This window comes from Mytilus trossulus, chromosome 4 (assembly GCF_036588685.1).
Source record: "Mytilus trossulus isolate FHL-02 chromosome 4, PNRI_Mtr1.1.1.hap1, whole genome shotgun sequence".
NCBI lineage: Eukaryota > Metazoa > Mollusca > Bivalvia > Mytilida > Mytilidae > Mytilus > Mytilus trossulus.
The window spans coordinates 13223812-13244761 of NC_086376.1; the positions used below are offsets into that span (position 1 = coordinate 13223812).

The 20950-nt window shown below is 31.3% G+C and overlaps 1 protein-coding gene across 2 annotated transcripts in view; it reads left to right on the forward strand.

Moving 5' to 3' along the window:
- The window catches only part of LOC134714728 (histone-lysine N-methyltransferase, H3 lysine-36 specific-like), a 28770-nt gene extending 8243 nt beyond the window's left edge, over window positions 1–20527 (forward strand). For both annotated transcript variants that reach the window (XM_063576229.1, XM_063576228.1), the window contains exons 9-20: window positions 1465–1665; window positions 2147–2332; window positions 3026–3182; window positions 3466–3594; window positions 3949–4028; window positions 4668–4780; window positions 5681–5950; window positions 11158–11279; window positions 11985–12121; window positions 12650–12756; window positions 13196–13406; window positions 15661–20527. In XM_063576229.1, coding sequence (XP_063432299.1) covers window positions 1465–1665; window positions 2147–2332; window positions 3026–3182; window positions 3466–3594; window positions 3949–4028; window positions 4668–4780; window positions 5681–5950; window positions 11158–11279; window positions 11985–12121; window positions 12650–12756; window positions 13196–13406; window positions 15661–16061 — 2114 coding nt within the window. In that variant the 3' untranslated portion in view covers window positions 16062–20527. The remainder of the gene's footprint in view (window positions 1–1464; window positions 1666–2146; window positions 2333–3025; window positions 3183–3465; window positions 3595–3948; window positions 4029–4667; window positions 4781–5680; window positions 5951–11157; window positions 11280–11984; window positions 12122–12649; window positions 12757–13195; window positions 13407–15660) is intronic.
- Window positions 20528–20950: the final 423 nt, after the last annotated feature.

Below are 20950 nucleotides of genomic sequence, written 5' to 3' on the forward strand. Positions count from 1 at the left end.
AAGAATGCATACAATATTATAGAAAATTTGTTTATCATATTGGATTATGGTTCACCAATTCATGTTATTTGGTACCCCTCTACCACTGCTATTCGCGGCATATGCCGCGATGATATGCCGCGATGAAAAAGGATTTTTCATCAGGACTCTTAAACCATTCGGTTTTCATTCGGGTTCTCTCTAATTTTTCCTCGTTTGAATCTAGGATATACAAGGTCTCATTTGCGCTTGAAATCCCGGCAATTTTTATAGTAAAATCATGCAGTAGAAGGAAAATAGAAGGAAAATAAAAACAAATATTTTGACAAATGCAAATGGCGGAAATCGGAAACGAAGCTGTAAATATGGGAAAATTTCAGCATTTCTATGGCGAAACTAACAACGAGGATTAGTTAAAAGGTTTCTTGTTATCTCAATGTGTTTATTACATTTAATTCGTGTGGAAAATATGATTTGATTGATCATTACGAGACGTAGAAAAAGGGGGGGAAACGGAGGTTGACAGAATTTTGTTAGGACGGAGCTATTTATTTGTGCCACGATTACATAATACGTTGTGTATGGTGCAATACACTACCCAATCGGTCAACTGGTGTCTTCTTTACTAAATGGCAGATAAAACAACAAAATAAATGAAGACTAAAAGTAGTTTTTATTCAAAATTCAACACAAATGTAATAAATTACACCTTTTACCTGATAAAACCTGAAAATGCAGGTAACCTGATAAAAATTTCACTAAAATATTTGCTTAACATTACAGTTCATACTCTCCTGAGCATTTTTCATGCAATAACTTTCTCTGTATCTCATATAATAAAAAAGATACAGCAGTCTGAAAAGGAATATACTGTTCTAATGACTGAACACAAAAACAATGCAGCAGCAGCAGCCATTTTTCTATTTTTTTGTGTAGCGTGAAAGGGTTAAAGGAATTCGGAACAAATTTGTACATATAAATATATTGAGATGTCAATGAGACAAATATCCACTAGGCACCAAATGAAGTGGATTTAAGCAACCATGGGTCACCTTATGGTCTTCAACAATGAGCATCACCAATTCTCTATTATAAGCTATAAAAGGACAGGTATGACAAAATACAATGTGTTAATACAACTCGTATGAAAAAACCAACAGCCTAATTGAGTGATAAAACAGTAAATGGAAAACAATGACAAACCACGAACATCTTCAAACACAGAATGGAAGTATCTTAATATTACTAATCACATTTATTTAATATCCAATTCAAAACTTATTTTTCATTTTAGGAATCTGTTATTTATGTTATGAGAATACAAATATGCTTGTTACTGAAAGGATTGTAATTAAATTACATGTATATTTTTCTGTATTCTGACTGCAATGGAAAAAAAACCACTACATTAATTTTCAAAACATGCATGTTAAAATGATCAATTTTGAAAGCCAAATGAAAAATAAACTTTCTTTGTTTTTGCAGGAAATCACACTTGTTTCAAGTGTAAGAAAGCTGACACAAACACAAGGAAGTGTGGTGTTGTACAATGTGGTAAATTTTACCATGAGGACTGTGTTAAATCCCTTCAGTATGCTAAATGTGAGAATAAAAACTTCACATGTCCACTTCATGCATGTGAAAGTTGTTGTGCTGAACAAACCAAGAAAGACAAGTCATCAAAAGGTTTGTACACTTTTTTTATAAAGACAGTTTAACATAAAGGTGAGAGGCTAGTTACAATCAATGTGTCTGGTCACTATAGTCAATTGTATTTATACATAACCAGTTAAAAGTACATCTTAAACCTTTCTTTTTAGATTTCATAGTATTAAGTATTGGGAATTTACTATGAAATAGACATAAGATGTTTATGAAGAATGATTTATTTCAAATCCAGTGACAAATATAATATGCAAATTTAGATATTATTGTTTCATGATCTTTAGCCCCATTTTATACTTGAGCAATTAAATGAGTATGACTTTTAGTCTGCTGGCGTGTAAGGTAACTGAAATTAGAAAGATGTTAAAGGCCAATTTCATATTTAGACCTCAGTACAGCAGTCTAGCATTCTATCTGGAGAACTCTTAAATTAAAAAGAAGTAAGAATGTTTCAGCTTGACTAAGTGAGAAAAGATTTGAACACATTATATGTTATTTCCAGGTGCCAGATTATTGCGTTGTGTAAGATGTCCCACAGCATACCATGTTGGAGAATTCTGTATAGGAGCTGGAAGTCTTAATTTACCTGGTTATAACATTGTTTGTCCTAAACATTTTAAACCATCGAAGTCAAATAAGGCTGTACATAGTCATGTAAATGTGTCCTGGTGTTTCTCTTGTAACAATGGTAAGTCTGGTAACAACCAGTATTTATAATAACATATATTTCCTAGGCTTAACAAACATCCAGGTCTTTCAATAGTTACACCTTCAATAATAATTATATAAATACCAAAATAACTATGAGTACACATGTAGTCATTATAGCATGTGCTGTTATTTCTCATGTACTGTGGATTCATTTTTGTTCGTGGATATCAATTTTCGTGGTTTTATCAATCACTGTATACAAAGCCTATTCAAAATATGCTATTCGTTGTACATTTGAATTCGTGGTTCGTCTGTACCCACGAATTCCACGAAAATTGGTATCCAACAAATATTAATGAATCCACAGTAACTCAGCTGCAGTAAATTTAGATAGATTTTCTTTTGGTTTTGAAGTTTTTAATGTAATATTGTTTAGGTAGAAAATCAGACCAATTAGCCAATCTGCAAATATCCCTGTACATTTGTTCAGATATTTTTTCTCAGAATTCAAAGTTCAACTTGTCTATGCACAATATAATTAATTGTCCAAATTTATAAAAGTCTACACTTACTGATGAAAAGGATTTATATGTTTAATAGTTTATTTCAAACCAAAAGCAATACAGCTTATAGGTATACATGTACAGCTCCTGTATCTACTAAAGTTTAATATTAGAAGTGAAATAGTTTCTACCAATATTTTGTATGGTTTATTTCTATCATTTCACAGGTGGATCATTAATCTGCTGTGAGAGTTGTCCAGCAGCTTTCCATGCAGACTGTGTAAAGATTAAGTCAACAGAAGGAAGCTTTTACTGTGCTGAGTGTGCTGCTGGGAAAAGACCGTTGTATGGGGATATTGTATGGGTCAAGTTAGGAACATACAGGTATGTAAAAAGTTATGAACATTCCAAGACTATTCTTAAAGTAACATAACAAAATGAAAAATGTATTCTTAAAGTGTAATAAAACAAAACGAAAAATGAAGCAGGTAATTGACCACAGTTATATTGCTCCTAATCTTTAAAATTGCTTTTCAGTTATAAGTAGTCAATAAAGACAAGAACATCTGTCATTTTGAAGATGATTTTAGATAACCTAAGTGTCTGCTTGGTTAAATATGAAAAAAATGCTTGTTACAACATTAAATGTACTATAAATTTCTTACAGATGGTGGCCATGTCAAGTGTGTCATCCTGCTAATGTTCCACATAATATACAGCACAAAGCTCATGGTGTGGGAGAATTTCCTGTACAGTTTTTTGGTTCTAAAGATTATTACTGGATCCATAAAGGAAGGTATGTAGCAAAACAAATATCATTTTCAGACTTGACTGAGCATTCTTATGCATATGATCTCAAAAATTCTGAATAAAAGTTATTTTTAAATTTTTAATCTTTCTCAGATGAAAAGAATAAGTAAAATTTGTGATGAGTAGGACTTTTTTTTTATTCAATTTACCTTGAAATGCAGGTCCAAATTGATTTTCATATTGCAAAAATTACTATTCTTGACATGCCTCAACCTTGTTGTTTGACGTTTGTGTTATTCTTGATCATCCAAACACTTAGTTGACGATCTCAGGTTTTTTTTATTTGACTATACAGATTTTTACAGCTTTATATTTATGTTTTTTACTCTTTATCTTGCAGGTGTTTTGCATTCCAAGAAGGTGATAAAGCATCAAAAGAAAACACAGCAAATAAGCATTTAGCTAAGATATTTAGCAAAGGTAAACAAATTAGTGTTTTATGCAGTTGGTATACAATTGCATAAAAAGAAAAAAGAAGAAAGGAAATGGGGAATGTGTCAAAGCGACAACAACCTGACCATAGAGCAGACAATAACCGAAATGTATACTTTTTATTTGATCTTTTTCTTTCTTTAGCTTTGGTTATACATTGTACATATTTGATCAATGGTCACTTCAGTCTTTTGACAGACAGTAAAACTATTGCCAAAGTGGGGTATCATTTTGGTTAGGCAGGATGTATAAAATTAAATCTATGTTCTGCCAGAATGAGGATGTTAAATTTAATGTTTCTTTTTTCTTTTATAATCAATTGATTTCTTACACTTTTGAAAACTCCACCAATTGGTATTGCGATTTTGTCATTTTAGACAAAAATGTGATTTAAACTGTTGCGATATTGAGAAAAATCCTGTTCAATTCATATACAGAATTTATAACTGCGAGTTTAAATTATTGCGAATATAACCCTGCCATATTCTTCGCAATAATAAAAACCTTGCAATAATATCTGAATTTACAGTAGTTGCTGTATGACTTCTGAAGGTGATTAAAAATTCTTATTTAATATAAATATTCAACAAAGGATTTATCATGACTAATGCCATGTTAATGTTTTAGGTGTTTATGAAGCAACAGAGGCATTCAAAGTATGGAAGGCAGTGAAAGCCAACAAAGAACAAGTGGAAAAAGAAAGACAAGATCGAAAACCAGCACCATTTAAATATGTAAAGGTAAAACTTAATTGTTGTTCAGGATTATATCTGCATAAGATTGCTTCCTTGCAATGACTTATAAAAAGTATTTAATACCTCTCATACACAATTTCCTGTTTAAAAGCTGTAATTTGAGTAGTGAATGTGATCATTTTATTTCAGTTGAAACTGAGTTCAGATTACTCTTACTTTTTCATGCTAATGATGTATATTTCAATATAAGATCTATAAAATTACAATATAACATTTAGTACACTTTTGACATTTCATTTTAATAAATATACATTCAATTAAGAAACTGATTTTTGCAAGCAATTTTTATGCAATTGATAACTAGAAAAATTATATCAGTATGTTAAATTTGTGTCTTTTCTAAGGTGGATTATCACATTTTTATTATTTAAATGTTTATAAATAGGGGAAAATATTCTATGCAAAGTTGGCAATAAATACACAAATAGTATTGGTGAAAATAAGTTGAATCACAGACATTCATTTTTTTAACCAACTGGACTTATGCAAATTTTGCAAAAGTTGTTGGATCAGAAAATGAAATGGGGGAAATATTTTTAGATGGTAACAATGTTCACATGTCTAAATCACAGAAATCTATATAATGAAAGACTTCTCTTTAAATGCCTATAACTTACAAATTTTTCATACATCTGAAGTTCAAGTTACTGTAAATTGAGAAATTATTGTGATATTTTTATTATTGGACAAATGTGACAGGGTCATAATCGCAATTATTTAAACTCACTTTTTTTTTAAATGAAATTAGCCGAAATTTTATCAATATCGCAAAAATTAAAATCACATTTAAGTTTAAAATGACAAAATTGCAATAATATAAATGCACTCATTAATTTCTGAATTAACAGTATGTCAAGTTAACTAACCTGCTTTATATCTCTACAGACAAATTTGCCAATAGGCAGTGTGCAGATCTACAAAGCAGACTTGACAGAGATTCCAAGGTGTGAGTGTAAACCAGAACAAGATAATCCCTGTAGTTCTGACACAGACTGTCTCAACAGAATGTTAATGTATGAATGTCACCCGGCTGTCTGTCCAGCTGGAGAGAAATGTCAAAATCAGAGATACCAGAAACGGGAATATCCAGATTCAGAACCGTATAAAGTTCCTGGGAAAGGATGGGGACTTAAAACAAATGTTCCTGTTAAAAAGGTATGGTCTTACAAAATTTCAGAGGTAAAGGATGGGGACTAAATACAAATATTCCTGTTAAAAAGGTACGGTCTTACAAAATGGTAGAGGCATTAGATTAACTTTTTACTTTTTTCATAAATTTGCACACAGATAAAGTGGCGTTCCAAAAGTACGATGAATTTAATCCATGATTTTAAATAACACAAGTATTGTATTTATAGATTATCGTTGATCAACTGAACGAGATTGATTTTCTCACTTGAGCCGGTATGGCAAAAGCAAGAAAAGCTATTGAGTTGAGATGTCCAATGATAATCTGTTTATCTCTATTTTACCTATGACGACGACGTCAATTTCCTGCATACCTGTCAAATGACCCGTATTCTGCGGGTGTGACCCGAGATTTTCACAATTATGAGGGATCACCCGGGACACAGGCCGGGTCATTCAAATAACCCGGGAATTCCGAAAATGACCCGATTTCACCCGTTTTTCTTAGCTTTGAGATTGATTTCATAAGTAATATTCCTTTGAAATACCGGCAAATTCGTAATTCTTCCATGAACAGGAAGTTCATTTAGCTATACAAACTGTCAAATTAAGTGACCCATTAAGTGTATGGCTTCACTTGACAGCTTTGGTGTCAAACAAACTGTTAATTAACACCAATTACCTTAGCTTTAGGTCGTAAATAAATTGTAAACATATTTCAAATAGACGTCTAGAGTTACTTCCCCTTATTTGTCACCATTCAAAACTATTCCTTATATTTATGTTTTATGGGTGAAAAAGATTAAATCATTAATAAATATAAAATTCAAATACATATTGAAAACTAAATTTTTATTATTCATATACCTTTATACAATTTTAAAAAAAAAAGTTGAAAATTATTTTTTACATTTATACCTTCTTTAACTATATTACTATATTTTATCATATTCTAATTTCCTACAGATCCCAGTTTGGTATGTTTAAAGGCCACATAGCCAGCAATCTCAAACATTCAAAAATCACCTTTGAACACTTTTAATTTTTTATTTGGATGAATACAAGCAGTAAAGAACATAAGACTGTTACACAAAATTATAAAAATCTTTAAAAGTGCAATGAAGTAATAATTAATAGGATTTAAAATGACTTAACCAAATGAACATGCATTGATGTTGTGGTATCTTTGATATACTTTACAAGAAAATGTACCATAAATACTGAAATTCAGCTGGAAAAAGTTTGTACGCGTTATGACCTGAGATTTGATTCTTCAATGCAGGTCATGACCTGCATTTTCATCGTCACAGGTTGACAGGTATGTTCCTGTCAATTTCATTAGAAATTATCACAAAAAAAGATCAAAGGAAAAATGAACAAAATAGCGATAATCTTCTTTAATATAAAATTGCATTAATTATTGTATGAGATTAGGAAATACAAAATGAAAATTATGAAAATTAAAAAATGATTTTAGTCTGATCTTGTATACTCTTAATTTGTGATTTCAAATTCAATTTACAACTTGGAGGTTCTGAATACCCTGTCTTACCTATTAATGATACCCTGTCTTACCTATTAATGATCAAACAAAATATTTTAAAATTAAGAATGGAAATGGGGAATGTGTCAAAGAGACAACAACCTGACCATGGAAAAGACAACAGCAGAAGGTCACCAACAGGTTCTTAAAGTAACGAGAAATTCCTGCACCCGGAGGTGTCCTTCAGTTATCCCCAGAACAAATATACACTAGCCCAGTGACAATGAACGCCATACTGAACTCCAAATTGTACACAAGAAACTAAAATTAAAAATAATACAAAACTTAACAAAGGCCAGAGGCTCCTGACTTTGGTGAATTGATTAATTTGAGTTTACATATTTCATGAGACACATAAGAAAAGATTTGTTGTCTTGTATTGTCAGTCATGTCAAACTTTATACTAATACTCTTATTTCTGGAAAAACTGATTGAAAAATTGAAGTTTTACACCTGTATTTTAATTTTTTGTTGAGCCTGCGACTTTTGTCGCAGAAAGCTCGACATAGGGATAGTGATCCGGCGGCGGTGTTAGCTCTCTTCTTAAAAGCTTTATATTTTAGAAGTTGGAAGAACTGGATGCTTCATACTTTGTATGTGGATGACTCATGTTACGAAGTTTCCGTCAGTCACATGTCCAATGTCCTTGACCTCATTGTCATGGTTCAGTGACTACTTGGAAAAAAAGTTTAATTTTTTATACGACCGCAAATTTTTTCAAAATTTTCGTCGTATATTGCTATCACGTTGGCGTCGTCGTCGTCGTCGTCCGAATACTTTTAGTTTTCGCACTCTAACTTTAGTAAAAGTGAATAGAAATCTATGAAATTTTAACACAAGGTTTATGACCATAAAAGGAAGGCTGGTATTGATTTTGGGAGTTTTGGTCCCAACATTTTAGGAATTAGGGGCCAAAAAGGGCCCAAACAAGCATTTTCTTGGTTTTCGCACTATTACTTTAGTTTAAGTTAATAGAAATCTATGAAATTTTGACACAAGGTTTATGACCACAAAAGAAAGGTTGGGATTGATTTTGGGAGTTTTGGTTTCAACAGTTTAGGAATTAGGGGCCAAAAAAGGGCCGAAATAAGCATTATTCTTGGTTTTCGCACAATTACTTTAGTTAAAGTAAATAGAAATCAATGAAATTTAAACACAATGTTTATGACCACAAAAGGAAGGTTGGTATTGATTTTGGGAGTTTCGGTCCCAACAGTTTAGGAATTAGGGGCCAAAAAGGGACCCAAATAAGCATTTTTCTTGGTTTTCGCACCATAGCGTTAGTATAAGTAAATAGAAATCTATGAAATTTATACACAAGGTTTATGACTATTAAAGGAAGGTTGGTATTGATTTTGGGAGTTTTGGTCCCAACAGTTAAGGAAAAAGGGGCCCAAAGGGTCCAAAATTAAATTTTGTTTGATTTCATCAAAATTGAATACTTGGGGTTCTTTAATATGCCGAATCTAACTGTGTATGTAGATTCTTAATTTTTGGTCCCGTTTTCAAATTGGTCTACATTAAGGTCCAAAGGGTCCAAAATTAAACTTAGTTTGATTTTAACAAAAATTGAAACCTTTGGGTTCTTTGATATGCTGAATCTAAAAATGTACTTAGATTTTTGATTATTGGCCCAGTTTTCAAGCTGGCCCAAATCGAGGTCCAAAAGTAAACATTGTTTGATTTCATCAAAAATTGAATAATTGGGGTTCTTTGATATGCCAAATCTAACTGTGTATGTTGATTCTTAATTTTTGGTCCAGTTTTAAAATTGGTCTAAATTAAAGTGCAAAGGGTCCAAAATTAAACTAAGTTTGATTTTAACAAAAATTAAATTCTTGGGCCTCTTTGATATGCTGAATCTAAACATGTACTTAGATTTTTGATTATGGGCCCAGTTTTCAAGTTGGTCCAAATTAGGATCTAAAATTATTATATTAAGTATTGTGCAATAGCAAGTCTTTTCAATTGCACAGTATTGTGCAATGGCAAGAAATATCTAATTTCACAATATTGTGAAATAGCAATTTTTTTTTTAAGTAAGAGTTATCTTTCTTTGTCCAGTATAGTAAGCAAGAAATATCTGCAAGAAATTTTTTTAATTGGAGTTATCTTTCTTTGTCCGGAATCAACTTAAATCTTTGTTATATACAATATACAATGTATATTCACTTTTTACTACCAACTGATAAATTTAAATAATCTTTACCATTCAGTGATAACAAGCAGTTTTTTTACATCTTAATATTTTATGATGTATTTAAATGAGTAGTAATTGTTGCAAACTCCATTAGAATATTTTAATTGAAATTAGTTTTGGAATAAGGGAAAGGGGGATGTGATTAAAAAATTGGGTTCAATTTTTCTCATTTGAAATTTCATAAATAAAAAGAAAATTTCTTCAAACATTTTTTTGAGAGGATTAATATTCAACAGCATAGTGAATTGCTCTAAGAGAAAACAAAAATTTTAAGTTCATTTGAATACATTCATTCTGTGTCAGAAACCTATGCTGTGTCAACTATTTAATCACAATCCAAATTTAGAGCGGAATCCAGCTTGAATGTTGTGTCCATACTTGCCCCAACTGTTCAGGGTTCAACCTCTGCGGTCGTATAAAGCTACGCCCTGCGGAGCATCTGGTTTGTAATGTTAAGTTCTCTCTTATTATAAGTAATAGGATAACTATATTTGATAAGTGCGTACCTTGCAAGGTCCTCATACTCGTCAGACAGTTTTCACTTGACCTCAACCTCATTTCATGGATCAGTGAACAAGGTTAAGTTTTGGTGGTCAAGTCCATATCTCAGATACTATAAGCAGTAGGTCTAGTATATTAGGTTTATGGAAGCATTGTAAGGTGTACATGTCCAACTGGCAGGTGTCATCTGACCTTGACCTCATTTTCATGGTTCAGTGGTTATAGTTAAGTTTTGTGTTTTGGTCTGTTTTTCTTATACTGTATGCAATAGGTCTACTATATTTGGTGTATGGAATGATTTTAAGGTGTACATGTCTAGCTGGCAGGTGTCATCTGACCTTGACCTCATTTTCATGGTTCAATGGTCAAAGTGAAGTTTTTTGAGTTTTGGTCTTTTTTTCTAATACTATAGGCAATATGTCAACTTTATTTGGTGTATGGAAATATTTTATAATCTATATGTCAGTCGCGCAGGTTTTATTTGACCTTGACGCTCATTTTCATGGTTCATTGCTCAGTGTTAAGTTTTTGTGTTTTAGGCTGTTTTTCTTAAACTATAAGCAATAGCAATGAATAGGTCAACTATATTTGTTGTTTGGAAGAGTTGTTAGCTGTGCATGTCTGCCTGACATGGTTCTTCTGACCTTGACCTCATTTTCATTATTCAAAGGTCAATGTTTAGTTTTATTGGTTTAATTATGTTAATTTATTTTACAGCTGTAATAATGCTTTATATTTAGGACTACATGTATCAACATAATATCAATGATTAGTAAAGAAGGCTAGACATTTCAGTGTGTGCACTCTTGTTATCTGTCATAGTAATATTAGGGTTTTGAACTTTTTTAAACCAAAACGGGGACACAGTTATTTTTACTTATATTAATTGGCAACAGCAGGAGACACAGATTCTTTGGAAGACACCAATCTTACCCATATATCCTTGTACTACAGCAGAATATGTATTAAAGATACTTTTTACAATTTCAGGGACAATTTGTTAATGAATATGTTGGTGATTTAATTGATGAAGATGAGGTTAAAAAGAGAATTAAACAAGCACATGATGATAATGTGATGAATTTCTACATGTTAACATTAGATAATAAAAGGTTTGTTTCACCATGTATTACACTTGTGAAGTTGAATGTCCCTTTGTTATGTTTAGCCTCTCTTTTACATACTACATTTGGAATTAAAAAGATTAACAAGAAGTAGATAAATGTCTAACTGTTAGAGTTGTTGGAAAGAATGATTTTGGAGTAAAATTACAACTGGTTGCCATCTTAGTGGGTGGTACAAAAGCTTAGAAATCTTTGTTGGTGCAATAGTTAAGAAATATCTGTCTAGCCTACATATGATTTTCCTTTTTGAACTAATAATATGCAGAATATTAAAAAGACCAAGGGGTAGTCTCATTGTCATGTATTTCTATATGTTATAATAGTACATAACAAGAGGTTGATTAATACTTCTTACTGTTAGTTATATTCTCAGGTAAATTCAGATATTAAAAGGCAATATGCTTATTTCTCAAACTATGTACTTTCCGAACCACACTATTTAAAATTATAATATAAGTAACTGAATTGCAATAAAGTGCCATAAAACGTTGTGATTTACTTAGATTGTCAATCTTAACAAATAAAATGAAAACTTAAAGTTTATCTGTTAAATACATGCCTATCAAGCATGGGACATTTCCCTCCTCAATGATCATAGATTCATGTAAAGTTTTCAAGATTAGATATCTTTCAAATATAATCATTATCTGCATGAATTCAGTTTTCTCATCTTTAAACAATTTTTGATTACAGAATAATAGATGCTGGCCCTAAAGGAAACTTGTCCCGGTTTATGAACCATAGTTGTCAACCTAACTGTGAGACACAGAAATGGACTGTAAATGGTGATGTCCGTGTGGGTCTGTTTGCATTGCATGATATTCCAGCAGGTAAACCATTCATGTCATAAAACATCTTTCTGTCAGAATAGTCAAATTTAGATTTATAAGTGATGGAATTATTTTTAGAATTTTATTTGTACAGCATTCATATGGTTCAGGCTAGTGACTTCTTAAGAGTTATGTGTAATGATATATTTCAGATGTTTTTTTTTTTTGTATTCATTTTTGATACAACACGAGATTTGACATTTCTGAACTTACAACCAACCAGTGTCTCAGCTTCCAGAAAATTAATCTGACTATTTTGGGACAGTTGTTATGTAGTCATGCAGAAATTTCTCACTACATTGAAGACCTGTTGGTGACCTTCTGCTGTTGTTTTTTCTGTGGTCGAGTTGTTGTCTCTTTGACACATTTTCCATTTCCATGAAATGAATCTGATTATATGAATGTATTTAACAGGAAAACAGCATCACACACAAAAAAATTAGTCTGACTAGTAACTGTGTTTTGCATTCTTAATCATATAATAATGAGACATAAGTTAGCTATTGACTTAGATTATTATTTTTACAGGATCAGAGCTGACATTTAATTACAACTTTGAGTGTTTGGGAAATGACAAAACAAGTTGTTCTTGTGGTGCTGCAAACTGTAGTGGATTTCTTGGTGTTAGGCCAAAGGTAAAACAGGGTTTATACTTTTATAAATGTAGAAATTAAAGTTCTTTACTTGTTTCCTTAAGTAAAGAAATGTTCCACACATAGGTAAATAATGACTTATTTCAGGCTTTTCTAAATGAATGACTCTAAGGTCTTGTCACTCTATCAAGTCTAGTTATCCTCATTAATTATATCTTTGACAAATTAAATAATCTCTGAAACAATTGCGTTCTAATATTTCAAATATAAGTGTCTTTATTTTTAAAGATTCTAAAGTCAGCTGAATTCTTCGTTAAAAACATTATGTGCTACCAACCTATCAGTATTATAATGCAAAGCTTTAAGGATACTGGCTACATAGATAAACTAGTGTCTATTCTTTATTAGGCTACAAGTATGCTCACCTATTTTAATTTTCAAGTTTTATAAGTTTAAATGTATTTGTTCTCTTTTTTGACAGACTGCAGCTGCAGCAGCTCAAGAGAAAAAAGCAAAAGAAGCCAAAAGTAAAGATAAAAAGAAACGGAAAAAGAGAAAAACTGAAGTGAAGAAAACACATGAGGATGAATGTTTTAGATGTGGCGAGGGAGGCGAGTTAATAATGTGTGACAAAAATGGATGTCCAAAATCTTATCATTTAACTTGTCTGAAGCTGAGCAAACCTCCACATGGTAAGTATTAAAGAGATATTGTAAGTTTCATTGTATTTAGTACAGGAACTTTTAATAATCATGTTATTAGTGTAAAAACAGCTTCTACTTGTATGTCAAATCTATTCACAGAAATATCGAAAAAAAGGGAACCATGTAACAAGCCGGATTCAAATCACCAGTCAGATAAATAAATAGTGTAATTTCCACTAGAAAAGAGTCAACCAATATTATGTTATAGACCACAATGCACCAGGAATGATAAAGAAAATCCCTAGAGATATTGTAATAATGAAATATTTTAAATTTGCTTTGAATAATCTTTATCAAAATTAAATGAGGCTAAAATTAAAAACTAAATAAAATTTTCATGAACACCACCAAAAACCATGGGTGGGGATGAGATCCCAGTTTTTTAGAAGGGGTAAGCAGATACTTATGGGATTGTCCGTGGCATCATTGACTTCATGTGTATTTTGTTTATTACAGGTAAATGGGATTGTCCTTGGCATCATTGACTTCATGTGTATTTTGTTTATTACAGGTAAATGGGATCATTGACCTTATGTGTATTTTGTTTATTACAGGTAAATGGGATTGTCCATGGCATCATTGACTTCATGTGTATTTTGTTTATTACAGGTAAATGGGATTGTCCTTGGCATCATTGACTTCATGTGTATTTTGTTTATTACAGGTAAATGGGATCATTGACCTTATGTGTAATTTGTTTATTACAGGTAAATGGGATTGTCCATGGCATCATTGACTTCATGTGTATTTTGTTTATTACAGGTAAATGGGATTGTCCTTGGCATCATTGACTTCATGTGTATTTTGTTTATTACAGGTAAATGGGATTTTCCTTGGCATCATTGACTTCATGTGTATTTTGTTTATTACAGGTAAATGGGATTGTCCTTGGCATCATTGACTTCATGTGTATTTTGTTTATTACAGGTAAATGGGATCATTGACCTTATGTGTATTGTGTTTACTACAGGTAAATAGGCTTGTCCGTGGCATCATTGACTTTATGTGTATTTTGTTTATTACAGGTAAATGGGATTGTCCTTGGCATCATTGACTTCATGTGTATTTTGTTTATTACAGGTAAATGGGATCATTGACCTTATGTGTATTTTGTTTATTACAGGTAAATGGGATTGTCCATGGCATCATTGACTTCATGTGTATTTTGTTTATTACAGGTAAATTGGATTGTCCATGGCATCATTGACTTCATGTGTATTTTGTTTATTACAGGTAAATGGGATCATTGACCTTATGTGTATTGTGTTTTTTACAGGTAAATAGGATTGTCCGTGGCATCATTGACTTCATGTGTATTTTGTTTATTACAGGTAAATGGAATTGTCCTTGGCATCATTGACTTCATGTGTATTTTGTTTATTACAGGTAAATGGGATCATTGACCTTATGTGTATTGTGTTTTTTACAGGTAAATAGGATTGTCCGCGGCATCATTGACTTCATGTTTATTTTGTTTATTACAGGTAAATGGGATTGTCCTTGGCATCATTGACTTCATGTGTATTTTGTTTATTACAGGTAAATGGGATTGTCCTTGGCATCATTGACTTCATGTTTATTTTGTTTATTACAGGTAAATGGGATTGTCCTTGGCATCATTGACTTCATGTGTATTTTGTTTATTACAGGTAAATGGGATTGTCCTTGGCATCATTGACTTCATGTGTATTTTGTTTATTACAGGTAAATGGGATCATTGACCTTATGTGTATTGTGTTTTTTACAGGTAAATAGGATTGTCCGTGGCATCATTGACTTCATGTTTATTTTGTTTATTACAGGTAAATGGGATTGTCCTTGGCATCATTGACTCTATGTGTATTTTGTTTATTACAGGTAAATGGGATTGTCCTTGGCATCATTGACTTCATGTGTATTTTGTTTATTACAGGTAAATGGGAGTGTCCGTGGCATCATTGACTTCATGTGTATTTTGTTTATTACAGGTAAATGGGATTGTCCTTGGCATCATTGACTTCATGTGTATTTTGTTTATTACAGGTAAATGGGAGTGTCCGTGGCATCATTGACTCTATGTGTATTTTGTTTATTACTGGTAAATTGGATTGTCCATGGCATCATTGACTTCATGTGTATTTTGTTTATTACAGGTAAATAGGATTGTGCGTGGCATCATTGACTTCATGTTTATTTTGTTTATTACAGGTAAATTGGATTGTCCATGGCATCATTAACTTCATGTGTATTTTGTTTATTTCAGGTAAATGGGATTGTCCGTGGCATCATTGTGATGAGTGTGGTAAACCAGCCACCAAGAAGTGTGCCCTTTGTCCTGACTCATTCTGTTCAGTACATGAAGAAACCAATATCAGGGAAGTACAAGGTTTCCTTCTTTGTACTGACCATGAAGATTCTGAGGCAAATGATCTGTACATATCTGATCAGGAAGAACGAGCCTCTAGCAGCACGAGATCTTCAGTGTCATCAGACGTGGCTTCTGAAGATGATAACAAACCAGTGGAGAAAAAGAAGGCAACTAAACGGGGCAGAAAGAGTAAATCTCAGGGTACAGACGATCCATTGGCCGTAGCCCCAATGTTTGACGATAGCGATGACGATGGATTCTCAGGACTTGTTATAGACATACCTAGTATCCCATAATGCATCTTGTTTTCTCATGTAAAAAAACAGTTTCATTGCATGTATTCATTATACTTGAAATATTCATTAACAAATAACAAATTTGAGAAGAACTTGTTAACTTTGTTTTTGTAAATATCTTAATATTATTCGTTATATTCATCTTGTTACAATATTTGTCGTATTCCCTTTGTTAACTTACAAGTTAACAATAAATTAAAAGTATTCCGATGAATCAGATAAGGACATTATTGTTGTTTCTCATTCAAGAAGTTAGTCCTAGAACTGTGTTTCCTAAATATAAACATAATGTAAATACCTTATGTGACCTCAGACTTACTCAGCAACTTAGGAAACAGCATATAATTTGTATATTTTGATAAACATCACTTTTCTTCATATTATAGTGAAGTCCAATATTCTTGATTATAATCATTGTGTTTAATATGGTAGGAATACATTAAAAATTTTATAATACCGATGGAGCTGTTTCTACATAGTTTTTATCACACATTGTCATGCCTGTTAGTTTGGCAAGACTTTACCATTTTCAATTATGTTTATTAACATGATTAATGTCAAATAAAAAAAAATATAACTTTATATTATATAGATAAATTGATTAAAAAGTTTTTATTTTCAACTTTATTGGCATTTTTATATGGTTGGCATTTTTACTCTTATGGATCCATGCATAATTTTAGAAAGAAAGGAAAGCATGAGCTATAAGTGTTATTCAGAAATATTTGATGGGCGTGATTTACTCATCCTATTAATTTCTGAACAACCTTGTGTCGATTTTTTTTTGTTAAAAATACTTTTCATTTAAATAAAACAAAATAAATAAAGAGAAATATAAATTACTATTGAAAATAGTGTTTCCATTTTAACCATTCATTCTATGGTAACTGAATTTAGAATAGAAAAAAAATATTAAAATAATGCAGAAGGGGGATGAAATTGTTAACATTTTATTGTTATATTTGGACACATTATTTAAGTGTTGTGCAAGGTTTAAACTATTGATATTTATGGTAGTGAAAAGTGGACATTTTGTGAGATGTTCAGGATTATTATCAGGTTGGGCATATTTTCTGAAACTTTCTCTTTATTTTGACTTTATTAGCTCATGTTATACCCTTTTATTAGGAGGATCAAAATTATTATGGTAATAGGGGGAGGGGTGTATAGAAATCCATCTGTCATTGTGCCTTGTCGTCACAAATATTGATGAAAACACAACATGTGAATAAAGGAAAATATCCTAGTTCTACTTGTACAAGGGGAGATAATCAAACTAAGTTCAATTTACATGTAGGTACAAGACAATGGAATAATGCTAATGTCCGTTTTTTCACAGTCTGATATGAAGAAATCTAAAGGCAGATTGTAAACTTTTTATATTGCAAGTACAAATAATAGGGACTTGGAATTTTTATCGTATCATTATATTTTTCTTTGAACAAAATTTCTGGCCACTATTGTAATGAAATGTGATGTACTTGAATGAAAGATTGAAAGAGAATTCCATGCAATCATGTTAAACTTGAGTGCTACTCTCCAATGTTTATAAAAATAATGTGTAGAGAACAGAGCAGTTGACCGTGTAATGTTCAATAATTGAAATTATAAGTTCCCATTCTAAATTCAAATACCTTATTAAAGTTATTGTATGTGAAATAATTCATGAGCTAGTTATATAGTGTGTAAATAGATGATTGTATTTTATTGTGTTAATTCTCAAATTGTTTTATTCTAAATTTTATTTAACACAAAAATGTTAGAATTGTATTTTAGTGTGGTGGAATATTTATGACAAAATTCTTTCAGAGGTTTTAACTTATATTTTATTGTACAGTATGGGTGTGAAAGTTGATTTTAATATCTTAACATTACTTTAGTTCTACTTTATAAATATTGTAATTATATTTAAAAATACAGGTGTGGACATGTAAAATTGTATATTAATCTTTCTGTTATGCAAGTCAAATTCCACAAAAACTCCTTCCATTTAAATTTCTTTCAGCTTTCTTATTAAGAAAAAGATATATTGAATTAAAATTTAGAAGCGGGAGGGCACTCTTTAGCTAAATGTACAGTTTTAAAATGGTTAAAAAAAAGGGAATAGTAACTATTAGAATTGAAAAAAATATAAAATTTGAATTACATGTTTGTTATTAAATGTAGACTATTATTGCACAAACTTTTAAACAAGACAAAGGTCGTACATTGACCTATAGCTGTTAATTTCTGTGTCATTTGGTCTCTTTTGGAGAGTTGTCTCATTGGCAATCATACCACATCATCTTTTTTGTAAATCCTCTTATATAGTTATTATTCAGTATTTTAATTATATTGGTTTGTAATTCAGGACTTTTTCATTTAAAATTGAAGTGAAAGGATAGAACAGTCTTCCAACCACTCTCCCACTACAACTGGTAATTTTACATACAAATGGACATACAACTATAAGTGACCTTTGACCCAAGTTCAAAAATCAAAAACATTTTTTTTCTGCCATCCTCCTATTATTTCAACGAATCACCTCATATAAAGCAGTTTTACAGTATTGTGAATCGTGCGAAACAGGGAAGTAAAATGTCACATTCAAAAAGAGTAAATTTGGTTAGTAGCTTTGAAATTTATTTTTCACAAGTTTGAAGTAAATGATCTCATGTATAGGTTACACAGTAATAGATAATTCATTTGATTACAATTGGAAAAAAGCAATGTTTCTTTTTTAGCTCACCTGTCCTGAAGGGACAAGTGAGCTAATGCCATCACTTGGCGTCCGTCGTCGTCTGTCGTCGTCGTCGTCTGTCGTCGTAAACTATTTCAAGAATCTTCTCCTCTGAAACTACTGGTCCAAATACTTTCAAACTTTAACTGAATGTTCCTTAGGGTATCTATTTTATAAATTGTATCCGAAGTTTTGATCTATCAACAAACATGGTCGCCATTGCTAAAAATAGAACATAGGGGTCAAATGCAGTTTTTGGCTTATAACTCAAAAACCAAAGCATTTAGAGCAAATCTGACATGGGGTAATATTATTTATCAGGTCAAGATCTATCTGTCCTGAAATTTTCAGATGAATCAGACAACCCGTTGTTGGGTTGCTGCCCCTGAATTGGTAATTTTAAGGAAATTTTGCTGTTTTTGGTTATTATCTTGAATATTATAATAGATAGAGATAAACTGTAAACAGGAATAATGTTCAGCAAAGTAAGATTTACAAATAAGTTAACATGATGGAAATGGTCAGTTGACCCCTTCAGGATTATTGCCCTTTATAGTCAATTTTTAACCATTTTTCGTAAATCTTAGTAATCTTTTACAAAAATCTTCTCCTCTGAAACTACTGGGCCAAATACTTCCAAACTTTTACTGAATGTTCCTTAGGGTATCTAGTTTGTAAATTGTATCCGAAGTTATGATCTATCAACAAACATGGTCGCCATTGCTAAAAATAGAACATAGGGGTCAAATGCAGTTTTTGGCTTATAACTCAAAAACCAAAGCATTTAGAGCAAATCTGAAGTTGGGTAATATTGTTCATCAGGTCAAGATCTATCTGCCCTGAAATTTTCAGATGAATCAGACAACCTGTTGTTGGGATGCTGCCTCTGAATTGATAATTTTAAGGAAATTTTGCTGTTTTTGTTTATTATCTTGATTATAATTATAGATAGAAATAAACTGTAAACAGCAATAATGTTCAGCAAAGTAAGATCTTCAATTAAGTCAATTTGACCAAAATTGTCAATTGACCCCTTAAGGAGTTATTGCCCTTTAAAGACTTTTTTCATAATTTGTTCATCATGTTGACTTACTTTAAAAAATCTTCTCCTTTGAAACTGCTGTATCAATTTCAGCCAAACTTAGGCTAAATGAGTTTCAGAGTATCTAGTATAAATTTTATATTTTATTTCCTTGTATGTCAAGAAACATAGCTCCTATGGCTAAAATAGAACATAGGAGAAAATGATTATTTTTTTTGGCTTTTGAAGAAAATAGGACGATCCAAAAAACATTTAAATAAATTGAAAAGAGCCAAAATAATCATTGATGAGAGATTTAACCAAAAGAATTAAGGTGAGCGATTCAGGCTCTTGAGAGCCTCTTGTTTCATGATACTATAAGTAAGATTTAGACCAATTGTATGATTGTGTAGGATAACAGACTGTACTTCTAATTTTATTTTATAAATATACCAGAGTTCAGAAGAAGAAATAAAGAGTTTATACTAGATTTTGGCAGGCAAAATTTAACAAACAAAATGTTTTGTACAAAGTTTTTCTAATATAATGGTGAAACAGGAGTACACTTACAATAAATTCTTAGGTAAAACGAAATAAATCATTATATTTATAGGTTAGCATTGATTTCATCATTATTCTGGAGTATATAATTTTTCATGGAATTGTTCATACATCATTTGTAAAGTGTTATTATGTAAATTGTGAAATTAAAGCTTCTGGTAGATATTCTTCTTTATTTACTGCTTGTTGAGAGGAATCCGACAAATATTAACCAAATTCCAATTGAATTTGTAGCAACTACTGGTAACTATATGTCATCAAAACTTACTTATACTGCAAAGTCAACCCCAACATATAAACAAAGATGTTGTTGTGAAAAATGAATTTACAGAGGTAAATAGAAAATGAATTTTAAGTGAACTCTTTAATCTAACAAACTGGTGGAAGAACTGTGATCAATCAAATTCCTGAATTTTCTATCATATATACATATTTGGATTCAGGCTGTGTATTTGTTTGTCCGTTCATCCTTCCCACTTCAGGTTAAAAAATTTGGTCAAGGTAGTTTTTGATGAAATTGATGTTCAATCAGCATGAAACTTGTACACATGTTCCCTATGATATGATCATTTTAATCTTAATGTCAAA